The 14,318-nt window shown below is 34.6% G+C and overlaps 3 protein-coding genes, 1 long non-coding RNA gene and 1 pseudogene across 5 annotated transcripts; all 5 read left to right on the forward strand.

Moving 5' to 3' along the window:
* The first annotated feature begins 55 nt into the window (after positions 1 to 55).
* Positions 56 to 1,672, forward strand: LOC104729319 (tubulin-folding cofactor C pseudogene; annotated as a pseudogene). Its single transcript, XR_015574029.1, has one exon. The product of XR_015574029.1 is annotated as a tubulin-folding cofactor C pseudogene (transcript).
* Positions 1,673 to 2,191: 519 nt separating this feature from the next.
* Positions 2,192 to 3,604, forward strand: LOC147930084 (adenylyl-sulfate kinase 2, chloroplastic-like). The gene is made up of 5 exons (XM_087478656.1): positions 2,192 to 2,281; positions 2,641 to 2,683; positions 2,737 to 2,901; positions 3,035 to 3,331; positions 3,447 to 3,604. Exons 1-5 carry the CDS (start codon positions 2,192 to 2,194, stop codon positions 3,602 to 3,604), a joined length of 753 nt encoding a protein of 250 aa, XP_087334782.1.
* Positions 2,336 to 4,357, forward strand: LOC104729320 (adenylyl-sulfate kinase 2, chloroplastic-like). The gene is made up of 6 exons (XM_087479541.1): positions 2,336 to 2,901; positions 3,035 to 3,331; positions 3,447 to 3,565; positions 3,678 to 3,762; positions 3,861 to 3,907; positions 4,018 to 4,357. The coding sequence occupies exons 4-6, from the start codon at positions 3,684 to 3,686 to the stop codon at positions 4,117 to 4,119; spliced, it is 228 nt and encodes a 75-aa protein (XP_087335667.1). The 5' UTR covers positions 2,336 to 2,901; positions 3,035 to 3,331; positions 3,447 to 3,565; positions 3,678 to 3,683; the 3' UTR covers positions 4,120 to 4,357.
* Positions 4,358 to 5,119: 762 nt separating this feature from the next.
* On the forward strand, positions 5,120 to 6,381 carry LOC104729321 (uncharacterized). Its single transcript, XR_758245.3, has 3 exons — positions 5,120 to 5,278; positions 5,717 to 5,794; positions 5,933 to 6,381. It is a non-coding gene; the product is annotated as an uncharacterized LOC104729321 (long non-coding RNA).
* A 3,030-nt stretch (positions 6,382 to 9,411) lies between these two features.
* On the forward strand, positions 9,412 to 11,766 carry LOC104729322 (tryptophan N-monooxygenase 1). The gene is made up of 2 exons (XM_010448260.2): positions 9,412 to 10,487; positions 10,888 to 11,766. The coding sequence occupies exons 1-2, from the start codon at positions 9,492 to 9,494 to the stop codon at positions 11,518 to 11,520; spliced, it is 1,629 nt and encodes a 542-aa protein (XP_010446562.1). The 5' UTR covers positions 9,412 to 9,491; the 3' UTR covers positions 11,521 to 11,766.
* The last annotated feature ends 2,552 nt before the right edge of the window (positions 11,767 to 14,318 follow it).

A 14,318-nucleotide genomic window follows, 5' to 3' on the forward strand; every position in this document is an offset into this window, starting at 1 on the left:
AAAAAAAAAAAACTATTTGTGCATTAGATGAATCTTTTGATTTATAAAATAATTACAAAACAAACCAAAACCATATTTTTTTTTTCATTCTCATAGGTCAAAACACACATACAAACTATTTATAATCGACAATAGAAAATACTTCTGATTTTGATTATACACTTGATTTTGGGTTATCTTGTAATTTATAGATAACCTGAGGTTACTGTCAGCACACTTTGACATCATCAAGTATAAAATTGCAATATCATTGTTTTTATCATTACTACTATTTCATTGGAATGATCGAAACGGTGACGTTTAGGTTATCCTTGGTCCTTAGCTTCGATTTGTAAAAACGCCGTCACAATTGGGGCAAAAATGGTTATGGAAGACGACGATCCCGAAACCCTAGATCCGGCATTGCAGAAGAAGCACCATGACATGCTTGAACGCCTTTCTGCTCGTCATCAAGCTCGTAAATCCGATTTACCTGACACCTCATCCTCCTCCTCCACTCTCGAATCGACTTCCTCGTTTCTCGCCAAATTCTCCGACGCCAAGCGATCCATCGAGTCTCGAATCGCTGAGTCACGACTCGTTTCGTCCTCCTCCTCCTCCTCCGCGACAGATTCGTCAAAGCTTAAATCGGATCTTGCTGATATCTCCTCAGCGATCAACAATCTCGAGAAGCTTCTCGCTGAGAATTCCTATTTCCTTCCTTCTTACGAGGTACGGTCGTCTCTGAAAATAGTATCAGATCTCAAGCAGAGCCTCGAGAGCCTCTCCGCCGAGTTAATCCCGAAGAAGAAGTTCTCGTTCAAGAGCAAATCGACGACCAAAAAGCTCCCGGAGATTCAAAAACCCGGCGTCGTTTCACCACCTCCGAATGTCCCCGTACCCGTACCCGTACGCGATTCTCCGGGATTGAGGAACAAGCACGGAGAGACTCTGGTGAAAAGTTTCAAAGGCTCGTCGATCGGAGAATTCACATTGTCGGATCTCGATTCATGCAAAGTAGAGTTAACAGGAACTGTGAACGCTCTGTTTCTTCACAGGTTGAAGAACTGTAACGTCTACACAGGTCCAGTGGTTGGTTCGATTCTGATCGACGACGTACAAGATTGTGTTCTTGTGTTGGCCTCGCATCAGATAAGAATCCATTGCGCTAGGAAGAGTGATTTCTACCTGAGAGTGAGGAGTCGTCCCATAATTGAAGACAGTAATGGTGTTAGATTTGCTCCTTACTGTTTGGATTACCAAGGGATTGAAGAAGATTTGAAGAAGGCTGGTTTGGATGAGGAGACTAAGAACTGGTCCAATGTGGATGATTTCAAGTGGCTTAGAGCTGTACAGTCGCCGAATTGGTCAGTTTTGCCGGAAGAAGAAAGGGTTTCTTCGGTTTCCATTTCCCGGTGATGCAGGTTCTTCTTGAGTACCAATCTTACCTTCTTAAAGATTTGGTCATTTATACCAAAGAAAGCACTCTTTTTGTTTTCAAATATGATTGATTGTGTGTTCCATTCCCATTTCCGTGGCTTGACAAACACTCCTTCTTATTTTTTCCTATCATAGTGAATGAGTCTGATGAAGAATCAAACGAGCCAGCTTTATTTACACATTGATTTAATCTGTGTGATCTTGTAGTTGGTTTTTTTTATGTAAAACATGGAGATAAATTTCTTTTGATTTTGATCTTGTTCTTTAGAGAAAAGCCAATACTAAAATTGTAAATGAAACCAAAATCTCTGACAATTTTTGGAGTCAAGTTAAACAATCTTACACTTATGATCACTATGTATGAAAAAAGAAAGGCTGTAATTTGAGAGAGTCTTCTGAATTTGTGGTACAGCCATAGTTGAGATGAGTCTGCCTCAAAGCCTAGTACTGTTGGGCTAGAAGGCCCAATATAGGTGTAAGACCCATAACCAAGAGGGAACCGCCTAAGCGCCTGCTTTGACTGTCTGACTGTTCAGAACAAGTCAAGTCAACAATTAGGAGAATTGAGACAAAAAAAAAAAATCAAATAAGTAGTGCAGTAGGAAAGTGTGTAGTGTTGAATCTGATACTGAAAGTATTATTTGAATGACATCGTTCTCTCCGTATATAAAGACAGTCAAGCATAATTATTTAAACAAACAAATAAAAACCATAAGATATGTTGTAAGTAAGATGAAAAAAATAGTATATATATATATAGCTTATAAATCACATGGGACTCGGAATGGGGGCATATGTTGCTAGGTTGGTAGATGGAAAAAGACATACTACAATCGTTTTCCCAAAAGATTGGCCTCCAACAGTGACCCCATGCACACATACCAAAACCACTATATTTTCTTAACTAAAAATATTCAAATTAAAACACTCTAGTAGCTAGTAATTTTTTCCAATACTAGTAACTTTAGTTCTGATTAATTAGTATTATACATAAATAAAAACAAGGGTTTCAATGATGGAATATGGTCATGTGTTTTTTGTGGAAGAAACATATGACTCTCTACTTCTCACCTGTTTTCTTACTCACTCCCTTACTCTCTCTATATACTTTCATATAAATCCTTCTCTTTCTTTCTTTCTTTCTTACACATAAATTTTATATCTACAAAGTTTTTTTTCTTTCTATTTTTGTTGTTGTTGTGAAATTACGTAAAAACACAGCCACCACCTTCGTCTGCAAATTTCTTGATCGTCGGATTCCAATGTAAGGATTAGCTATCAGAGCATCGCGACCGTCAGTTTTCTGTTCTCTTCCAGGTCTCAGCGGCGATTCTCAGCGAAGACGACCTCCAAGTGACGGTTTCCTCAAGCTTCCGGCGGAGAACCGAAAAATAGTAGCGAACTCTGCTTCTTTTCATCCAATCTCCGCCGTTAACGTATCTGCTCAAGCTTCCCTCACCGCCGATTTTCCCGCCCTTTCAGGTTCTCCATCTTCCTCCCTCTCTCTCTCTCTCTCTCTGTTTCGTCATATAACAGATAGTTCAGTTTTTTAAAACAAAAATATCTATATATAAAAAAAGCTGACCACTTTTTTCTACTGTATGTGTTTGGGCAGAAACGAATCTTAAAGAGAGGAGAGTTAACGGAAAGGAGAAGGCAGAGAACATTGTATGGCACGAGAGTTCGATCTGCAGATGCGACCGACAACAACTTCTTCAACAAAAGGGTTGTGTCATCTGGATTACTGGTCTCAGCGGTTCAGGGAAAAGCACTGTTGCTTGTGCTCTAAGTAAAGCCTTGTTTGAAAGAGGCAAACTCACTTACACACTCGACGGCGACAATGTCCGTCACGGCCTTAACCGGGACCTCACTTTCAGATCTGAGCACCGTACCGAAAACATAAGACGAATCGGTACACGTTACGTTGTATTAAACCGATTTTTAACGTTATATATATTTATGGTTTATATATTGTGGAAACTTTTATTCAAAAACTCAATATGGTGGTTATAATGTATATATATCAGGTGAGGTGGCTAAGTTGTTTGCTGACGTTGGCGTCATTTGTATAGCAAGTTTGATTTCTCCGTATCGGAGAGACAGAGACGCGTGCCGGTCCTTGTTACCTGAGGGCGATTTCGTCGAGGTACGCTCTATATACCGTTTTACTAGCTACTTTATATAGTCCGATCCGATGATTTTACTTCTGTAAGTATGTATATTGATAATTATTACGGAAACTTAAAATTGTACTCTAGGTGTTCATGGACGTTCCTCTTCATGTATGCGAGTCAAGAGACCCAAAGGGGTTGTACAAGCTTGCACGTGCCGGAAAAATCAAAGGTACTATATATGTTACACACAGTTTGGATTAGTATTAAAAAGTACAGAAAGGTTAGTATCAAAAAGATACATAACTGTGTGGAGTTTTCTTGAACCAGGCTTCACTGGAATCGACGACCCTTACGAGACACCACTGAGTTGCGAGGTTCGTCATGTATATGTATTGAATTCAATATACAATTAATGTAACTGAAGATTTTGGAACGTAAATTTGTATTATAAAGTATTTATGTATGTTTCTGTAATTTCTTACAGGTAGTACTGAAACACACAGGAGACGACAGTTCGTCTTCGCCACGTCTGATGGCAGAGAACATCATCTCTTACCTGCAAAACAAAGGTTACCTTGAGGGATAAGTCAATAGTCGGAAAAGAATATCAAAATAGAGAACCCAATTTGTCGAATCTAATTAGATATGTATATGGCTGAAGCTGAAGGATTGCTATAGGTCTCCCTGGTTCGATATATCAGAAGCTTGAGACGTGATACGATGTCGTCTCGCTTCGTCACACTATCATTTGTTCCCGAATTGTACCTCGGAATTAGCCAAACGACGGGAATATTTAATAAGATATATTTTTCTTCTTATTATCATTAAAAGAGTTTTAATTATTTTTTCCTCTTCTACTTATCATTAAGATTCAAGAGTTTAATTTGCTCTAATGATATCGACGGTCACTGTGTTATATAATGTGTATCAACAAAGTGCATTTTGTTGTATTTAATTTTATAATATTTCATAGATATAAATAATTACTCATTTTTTTCGGTAAAAAACCACGTACTATTTATTAGTGAATATGATCATCAATTGAAAACGCGTAATACTATACATAGTATATTAGTATATCGTGTGAAGTGAAAATTCCAAAAATAAAGAGGCGACAAGCATTCACTCAAGATATAGATATGAACACAGTAGAAGATTAACATGTCGCTTGATCGATACTTGAAACTACAGTTAAAAAACATATGATTTTATGGATTCCGCGGTGGTTTTGTAGAGACGGTATATACTGAGTGAATCTGTTTGAAAACTTAGGTTTTCTGAAAACCAATAATCTTTGTTCTAATTTACACACACAAAAGCACGATCTCATCTACTTTTCATGTGGAGTATGCATATTTGGTTGTTAATTAATACAAAAAAATCTGTAAAATAATGCAAAAAGCTATCTTACCTTTTTTTTGTTTAAATGGTTGATAGGTTTAATAATATTACAAATATATCTAATAATCACATATAATGAACCAATCTACGTACAGCTTTCAAAATTTAACTTTTAATCAAAAAAAAAAAAATTCTTCTAAAGTATATATTATGTAATTTGTGAAATTTGACAGGTGAGAATTGGCGGATGGGGAGCACGTTTTATTTATTTCATGCATACATATACAAAAATATAACTACCTTGGTTGGCATGACAATATCATGACAATATCCTTTCTCTGCGATTTTCTCTGCGATTTCTCCGGCGATACCATCTTCTTCCCTTCAATCTCCATCGATTTCAGGTACGAAACTACGAAACTAAGAGACCCATCTGCTTCTCTTCTTCTCTTTCGATTTTGAGATCTAGGTTTAGCCGTTTAGGTTTAGATTTAGGTTTCTTCCTTCTTTCTCTCTTCTCTTTCGATTTTGCGAGATACCCATTTGAGATTTAGGTTTCTTCCTTCCTTCTCTTCTTCTCTTTCGATTTTGCGAGATACCCATTTGAGATTTAGGTTTCTTAAGTGAGATTTAGGTTTTGTATCTTCCCGGATCTGTTTTGTGTTTATGGTTTGATTAGAAACGAATAGCTATATAACGAAGTTTTGAGTCTCAGTTTGTGTTATTTTGGATATTCACAAGGGTTCATATGTTATTGCAGGCTGTGGTTTAGATTTAGGTTTCTTAAGTGAAATATGTTCGACTTTTTTCTAATTCATGTTGTGCTATGTTGTTTTCTGCAGAAGAAGAGAAGTGTGTGTGCAAGTTAAGCTCATTGGTGGAGAAGGGTGTGCAAGTTAAGCTCATTGGTGGTAGACAAGGTAAGCTCATTGGTGTCAAGCTGTCTTTAAGTGTGTAGCTTTCTGATTTGGGTGATGCTTATATCCTTGATGCTTGTTTTGTTCATTTAGTTATGCTACATTCGTTTTCTAATTGGTATTTGGTTTTGGTTATTTCAGATGGATGATACACTAAACCTTGAAGATGATTATATGAGTGGAGATGATATGTTTGAGCATGATATGAATCCGGATGAAGAAGAACATGTAGAAGGGGAACGTGTAGAAGCAGATTCAGTAGCTAGTACGGCTGACAAGAGGACTAGCCGAGTTTTAAGTAAGTATCGGAGTTCACTCCTTCCTTCTAATGTCCAAGCTCTAATTTGCGCTAGAAATTGGCTTAGAGGTTTTGAAGAGATTGTTGATCCATTCGAAGAAGGCAAAGAAGGACAAGGAGAAGGAGAAGGAGAAGGAGTTTGAAATATGTGTGTCATTGTGTTTGCTTTATTGCTTTTGGATGTTGATCATTGTGTTTTGGATGTTTATCATTGTGTTTTGGATGTTTATCATTGTGTTTTGGATGTTGATCATTGTGTTTGGATGTTTATCATTGTGTTTGGATGTTTATCATTGCTTTTGGATCCATCTTTTATGTTTTATGTTTATGTTCTAAGCTAATTACACAATTTTTTCTCATTTTACAAAATCTGTTATATTTTTGTCCAATGGACACCCATGGAAAGCCCATAAAAAAATGGGCATAAGTGGGCATGGTCGTTAATGGACCGGACGTTAATGGACACGGACACCTATTTGTCCAAAATAAAAGTGGACAATATTGGACGGGTCAAAATGGACGTGGACGCCCATTTTGACAGCTCTAACAATATGACATGAAAAAAAAAAAACAAAAAATTAAACTGATAATTTAAATTAGCTATACTATCAAAGTGGGTATGGTGGCACTCTCCGAGTGATAGTTTGGTTTCACCGTAAGACTTCCACACCCAAAAAATATTGCAGGATAGATTATTGGATCGAAGTTTAGAATCGGAAAATCCCAAAAATCGTGCTCGGATCTAAAGTATTTCCAAGTACACTATAATAATTCCGCTTGCAGTTTTATTTTCTTTGATAAAAAAAAAAAAAAATCCCGATGAAGTTAGACTTTCATTCAAAGTCGTGGAAGACAACCAAAGTGGTCATGCTAGAGACTCGAGAGTATTAAACTCTTTTTCTTTTCCATAATATGATTCACAGTATAATCTGAATAGTCAATACTTTAGCTCTGAGTACCAAACTTGACCAGTTAGAATACCAAAATATTTGTAATTTTAAGAAAAATATCTATACAATATAAAAATATTACAAGATAATAGCTAGAGGATTCAATATATTGAACATGACCTACAACGTCATTATTGAATTTTATTGCACTAGTCTTGCTAACAACTATTAACTGAAAATTTCAACACCTTCAAATGCATCATGATAACGGGTCCATTATAAATTGTTATTTTAATTACTTTTTTTTTCTTCATGTTCCTGTTATCTCAAATCTAAAGATTACGGTTTTCACTAATTGTCAATAAATATAAGAGCTAAAAAAGCTATTTGATGCTACTTTTGCATAAATTTGTAACAATATTATTATCTATTTTAAAACAAGATTTAAAAGATCATCAATCGAGAAAATTACTATTTTTTGAATGAGTAAAAATAGTCATAGTTTTAAGGTCTTACGTGTCAGATACATAAGAAACAAATTCAGCTGAACATGCACATAATTTTATTTTGCGATACAGAATTTATTTAGCGATTGACTACGTACGTACTCGGAAATTAATTTGCTTCAATTACTCCTCTATTGTTTAAGGTAACCTATGAAAGAAGCAGATATTATAGACCACGTGTACTGTCTCTAATAATCATCTTCATTTTCAACGTATACGTACCTACCAACTTGAGATTTTAAACTTTGCGTCGAGAGACTGATCTCTGTACAAAATATGAAACTACCATGATATCATGCATGCTGAATTGCTGATGCATGTGTAAATAATATATAAGCCAAAAATGTTTGATTTGCTAAAACTAAGAAGAATGGGAAAACATGGTTAAATTTTGAGCACCAAGAAAAAAAAAAAAAAAAGACAAGCAAATATTAAAATCAAAGACTTTAACATTAATCATTAATCTATTTTCTTGGTGAACTTCATTTTTTTGTTTGCAAGTGTAAAATAAAATGACGCCAATTATGTGTTCTCCTTAATTGCTTTAAATTTAGAAAAAAAAAAAGAATTGACTGAAGACTTCGTCTCGGTCATATCGGCAACGGCAGATCTGAAACGGCGACGCAACATGGAAACCCAAGCCTTGATTTGTATATATTGAGTATTGACTATAAGTAGTAGTCAGTAACTTTGACTCTTCCCTCTCAACCGGGTTTCAATTTCCACGAGGGTTTTTGGCAGGTGAACTCTTACGCAGGAAAATAAACATATTCCCTAGATATTATTTTTATTGATTATTCTTCCTTCTTAATAATCAACATCTTTACAATTTCAATATATTCTTTTATTTATCAGTGCATATATATATACATCAAGAGGTTAGAACTATGCAAGTCATTTCCCTGAAAAGGAAACAAGCTAAAAAAAACATGACAACAATTGGTTTCGGTTAATATATCTAAGAATCTAATCAGATTTTCATATATATGTGAAATTTACATGACTAACATACATTAACAAAATGAATGCATCATGCAATACTTCTAGGATCAAACTATAATTAAGGTCGTATATATTAGCCAGTGTCTAGTTCATTCCGTTGATGTGTAAAACAACCGATCGATTTTAAATTGTTAAAATTTTAATACATGTTTTTACGTACGTAAAGATTGTTAAAAATAGGTTCCGACCGCTACAAGATTAACTTTGTCAAAACATTTTTAGACGGGAGGCTTTGTTTATCCTAAATGATCCTGTCACTAGCTACGATAAATTAGACATCAAATGTTATCGCATATATATATATATGTATATTAACTTATTAAGTGATATTATCGAATTATTAGAATACACTTACACAAGGGCAACTCTTTTTTTTTTCCAAGGATAGGGAATAAACAATATTTCTCCACAATTTTGCATATTTCGTTACATGTTGTTCCTTTTTTTTTTGGTAAAAGGTTAAGATTATTTATTTACACTTGTACGTATGGTCGTTTTCTCACAGAAGATGAATATTAATTTTTTCATATATATTTTTATATCATAATAATTCACCAGTATGTAAACTCTAGTTAAGACTGTTTGTTCGGCTGGTTCTGAAGTGCATATATAACACGAGGAATTTTGGCAGGTCACCAACAAAACATTTTAAAACTCCCATCCCAAATAGAAATTAATAATAATAAAAATATCTAATAATGATAATAGGGATAGATACTTTGAAACATTAGAATAGTAATGAAAAAAATGTTCAACAATGGTGGTGGTACTCAAGATGGACCCGACCCAAACACACCCTCCGACACTTTCCTCACTCCTTCCTTTTAAGTCCTTTCCACGCATGAGGATAGTATGGTCATTTTCACATAAACCAACGACCACTTTATTGAATATATATAAATAGGAAGGTGAAGTTCCTCTCTCAATCCATGCAGAGATAAACAAGCAATACAAACAAACATTTGTTCTTCTCTCAGCTCTCTCTTCTCTACACACAATCAAACATGAACACTTTTACCTCAAACTCTTCGGATCTCATCACTCCCACTACAACCGAGACATCGTCGTTTAGCACCTTGTATCTCCTCACAACACTTCAAGCCTTTGTGGCTATCATCTTAGTGATGCTACTCAAGAGACTGACGACGGACCCCAGCAAAAAGAAACCGTCTCTCCCGCCGGGTCCAACCGGATGGCCGATCATCGGAATGATTCCGGCGATGCTACAGAGCCGTCCCGTTTTCCGGTGGCTCCACAGCATCATGAAGCAGCTCAATACCGAGATAGCATGCGTGAGGTTGGGAAACACTCACGTGATCACCGTCACGTGCCCTAAGATAGCACGTGAGATGCTCAAGCAACAAGACGCTCTCTTCGCCTCGAGGCCTTTAACTTACGCTCAGAAGATCCTCTCCAACGGCTACAAAACCTGCGTGATCACTCCCTTCGGTGACCAGTTCAAGAAAATGAGGAAAGTTGTGATGACGGAACTCGTTTGTCCAGCGAGACACAGGTGGCTCCATCAGAAAAGATCAGAAGAAAACGATCATTTGACCGCTTGGGTATACAATATGGCTAAGAACTCGGGCTCTGTCGACTTCCGGTTCATGACTAGGCATTACTGTGGAAACGCAATCAAGAAGCTTATGTTCGGTACAAGAACGTTCTCTAAGAACACTGCACCTGACGGCGGGCCGACCGTGGAAGATGTAGAGCACATGGAAGCTATGTTTGAAGCATTAGGGTTTACGTTTGCTTTTTGCATCTCTGATTACTTACCCATGCTCACTGGACTTGATCTTAACGGCCACGAGAAGATTATGAGAGAGTCGAGTGCGATTATGGACAAGTATCATGACCCAATCATCGACGAGAGGATCAAGATGTGGAGAGAAGGAAAGAGAACTCAGATCGAAGATTTTCTTGATATTTTCATCTCTATCAAGGACGAACAAGGCAACCCATTGCTTACCGCCGATGAAATCAAACCCACCATTAAGGTAACTATTAATTACCCTCCTTTACATGCATGCTTTCATAACTAGATAAGGTTTCAATCGTAAAAAATACCCAAAGAACTATTTTTGTTAAATTGAGAAAACATATTTATCAACAAATTTACCCATTTGTTCATATACATATATTAAGATAAATTTATAGAGTTTTGTAAACTAACAAATGATAGACGAAAACCAAAATTTTAATACATCTTGTAGTAAAAGTTGATTGTATGTTAAATATTTGCTACTTTTTTTTCTTTTTCTTTTCTTTTTAGATACATGCAACTTGTGATTTCTTTTGTTTATGGATGATATTGGTATTAGTAATTGATGATATGAAAAAAATATACTAAAAGATCCCAAATTAATAAATAAAAAAATGTTTATATATGATGAATAGGAACTTGTAATGGCGGCGCCAGACAATCCATCAAACGCTGTGGAATGGGCCATGGCGGAGATGGTAAACAAACCGGAGATTCTCCGTAAAGCAATGGAAGAGATCGACAGAGTGGTCGGAAAAGAAAGACTCGTTCAAGAATCCGACATCCCTAAACTAAACTACGTCAAAGCTATCCTCCGTGAAGCATTCCGTCTCCATCCCGTCGCGGCCTTTAACCTCCCACACGTGGCACTTGCCGACACAACCGTCGCCGGATATCACATCCCTAAAGGAAGCCAAGTCCTTCTTAGCCGATATGGGCTAGGCCGTAACCCGAAAGTTTGGGCCGACCCACTTAGCTTTAAACCGGAGAGACATCTCAACGAATGCTCCGAAGTCACTTTGACTGAGAACGATCTTCGGTTTATCTCGTTTAGTACCGGAAAAAGAGGTTGCGCTGCTCCGGCGCTAGGTTCGGCGTTGACCACGATGATGCTCGCGAGGCTTCTTCAAGGTTTCACATGGAAGCTACCCAAGAATGAGACTCGTGTCGAGCTGATGGAGTCTAGTCATGATATGTTTCTGGCTAAACCGTTGGTTATGGTCGGTCAGCCGAGATTGCCGGAGCATCTCTACCCGACGGTCAAGTGAGATGAGAAGGACGCCGTATATATACATATATGTTTTTTTGTTTTTCATGATATTTTTATATAATCTCTTGTATCGTATAACGGCCAACCCAAGTTTGGTCAAAATCCCGGTTACCAAAAGATAATGGGGTAATTTGTGATCAAACTTGTGTGCTGGTCTTGGTTCTTTTGGGAACACTTGAATCTGTGTCTCCTATTCTCTTCTTTTGTTATTTTCAATAAATAAATAAATAACTTTTTATTACTATTTAAATAAGAATATAAGAATATTAAGTAAACTTTATACTACAAAAAAAATGAAAGGTTTCAATTGTTTTTTTTTCTTCTTATGTTTCATATTATCGAGCACATACAAAACTGTTTATTCATAGCTTTAAACCAGTAATTTTTGTCGAACGGATAGTGGAACTATTAAAAGGATAGGTTTTAAAATAATATCTTGAAATTAGAACCAATTTATTGAGAACTATTTTTTTTTCCAACGATTTTTTCTAAGGCTAATCAAAGGTTTTTTGGAATAATCAATATAATTAAATTAAACCATAGATTTTGAAAGCATGCAATTTTAACTAATTAAAGCCTCATCATTAAATTAAACCATAGATTTTGAAAGCATGCAATTTTAACTAATTAAAGGCTCATCAAGAGCAGGGTTCAGGAAACGTAAAAGGTTCACAGTATCTTTCTTTGGCAGTAACTCTACACTTTTCGAATTTATAGCTATTTCGATCTTCACCCTGGCAAAGTCGTAGCCTCGTAGGCACAGTTGGTCTCCACCTCCGACACGACATGTCCCAGGCGGCGTATTCATTCGTACAGGAGAACACCGCGGATGTGGTCGATAACCCTCTATCTTTAGTATTCCTGAAATATTGTCATATTGACACCCTTTTGCTAAAATTAATAGTAGTTCATTTTTAGTCAGGTCTTAACTACTAAAATACTCCATGCTATTTGATGAACATAGCCACAAATGAATTGGGGTTGGATTGTTTAAGTCGATTGTATTTGGCTGCACTTGCATTAAAACTTAAAAGTGATAGAAAAATCTATATAATAATAACAATCCGAATAAATGCGACCAACAGTTGTGTTTTTTTAATCGTACCTTTTGGATATTTTCTGAAAAGTCATGATGGATCATTAAAACGGTTATTTATGAAAAGTTACAACTGTTCACTGTAAAGTTGTGTTGATTGGAACATTCGTATCTTTTGAAATCTATATATATTTGTCTGTTTCAACTGTTTTCATTTTATTGCCATGACATAAAATAATTTAAAATTTCAATCTCAACAATTTTACAGCTTTCTAAATTATTCTCTAGCATTCATTCATTTTATAAGTAAAGAATTTTTTTCAATTCTTGATTTAGTAAAACAATTTTGGAATGATGAATCTAATTTACAAATTTTAGTTAATTAAAATTTAATGAAAATACCTAGATTTTTTTTCAACAGTTAGATGGATTATACAGTGAGTTTTTGAATTTGACTTTTCAATATAGTAATTAAGATGTCTTCTATTTAAAAGTATTTTATATGGGTTATTAGGTGAAATCAAGTGGAAACACAATAATAATGTGATTTTTCGTAGTACCTTTTCGTAATTTTTTTTTTATTCAAACGGTTGTATTTGTTCATTGTAGAGTTGTGTCTTTTCACTATTTCATTTATATATTTTCATCACAACTTTTTGTTCTAAAAGGTGTGTCTATCTAAATAGTCATGTCTTTTGAACTCTCTTTATATTTGTCTCTTCATCAGTAACTAACAAGTTTGTTGAAACAAATTTTCTATTTTATGTTGAATCTAGCTGATTGAATATTACTATCTAATATTCACCGTAATTCTATAATCTAGCTAAAAATTTAGAAATGATTATAGCAATAGAGAAATTTAATACAACTTAATATAAAATTTACAGTTGTGTCTGTTTATTGTAACTTTAATTTTAAAATAGTTTAATTTAAAAATAATAATAACAATCTGAATAAATACAAACAACAGTTGCGACTTTGCTTAGTATTTTTTGTAAGAAACTTGTTTTTATTTGGTTTTTTAAACTCAAACAGTTGTATCAATTTATGGTAGAGTTGTGTCTTTTCACTATATTTTATTCAAATTTTTTCATCACAATTTTTCGTTCTAATAAGTGTGTCTATTTAAAAAGTCATGTCTTTTGAACTTTCTATATATTTGTCTCTTCATCTATAACTATCAAATCATTGGTCGTTGAATTGATAGTTATTTTTATATATTTTTATAACTATCAATTCATCAATAACTTTCTATATATTTTTAAAATTTTCTGTTTTATGTTGAATCTAAATAATTTGAATATTAATATCTAATATTCAACGTTATTCTATAATCTAACTAAAATTTTTAAAATAATTATAGCAATATAGAAATTTAATAAAACTTAATATAGAATTTATAGTTGTGTCTATTTATCGTAACTTTTCTTTAAAAACTATATTAATATTTAAAATTTTATATTATTATTTTTCTAATTACAATTATTTAATAGAAATTACATTTACTTATTACAACCATTAGTTCAATATTCTCAGTTATGATCACTTTGTCATAATGATTTTTGCAAAATTGCATCTATTCTACATAATATTTTTAGTTATAAGTTTTCATTTTGATGGTTGTGTTTTTAGTAACAGTTCATGTTTAATGTTTGTGTATTCAAACTATTCTATTACATTCAAATGATTTCATAATGTATGATTTTAAATTTTATTTACTTTTTTCTAAAATATTTCCCCCGCGACATCACGGAGGGTCT

Source organism: Camelina sativa, chromosome 12 (assembly GCF_030686135.1).
Source record: "Camelina sativa cultivar CO46 ecotype springtype chromosome 12, ASM3068613v1".
Taxonomy (NCBI): Eukaryota; Viridiplantae; Streptophyta; class Magnoliopsida; order Brassicales; family Brassicaceae; genus Camelina; species Camelina sativa.

Bases quoted from the DNA above. Each gene is read 5' to 3' on its own strand.
- LOC104729320 (XM_087479541.1), top strand. From the start codon at position 3,684: ATGGACGTTCCTCTTCATGTATGCGAGTCAAGAGACCCAAAGGGGTTG. The intron at 3,763-3,860 runs GTACTATATATG...TTCTTGAACCAG, and splicing joins ACGTGCCGGAAAAATCAAAG to GCTTCACTGGAATCGACGAC. The intron at 3,908-4,017 runs GTTCGTCATGTA...AATTTCTTACAG, and splicing joins AGACACCACTGAGTTGCGAG to GTAGTACTGAAACACACAGG.
- LOC104729322 (XM_010448260.2), top strand. From the start codon at position 9,492: ATGAACACTTTTACCTCAAACTCTTCGGATCTCATCACTCCCACTACA. The intron at 10,488-10,887 runs GTAACTATTAAT...TATGATGAATAG, and splicing joins AAATCAAACCCACCATTAAG to GAACTTGTAATGGCGGCGCC.
- LOC147930084 (XM_087478656.1), top strand. From the start codon at position 2,192: ATGGGACTCGGAATGGGGGCATATGTTGCTAGGTTGGTAGATGGAAAA. The intron at 2,282-2,640 runs GTGACCCCATGC...GTAAAAACACAG, and splicing joins CAAAAGATTGGCCTCCAACA to CCACCACCTTCGTCTGCAAA. The intron at 2,902-3,034 runs GTTCTCCATCTT...GTGTTTGGGCAG, and splicing joins CGATTTTCCCGCCCTTTCAG to AAACGAATCTTAAAGAGAGG.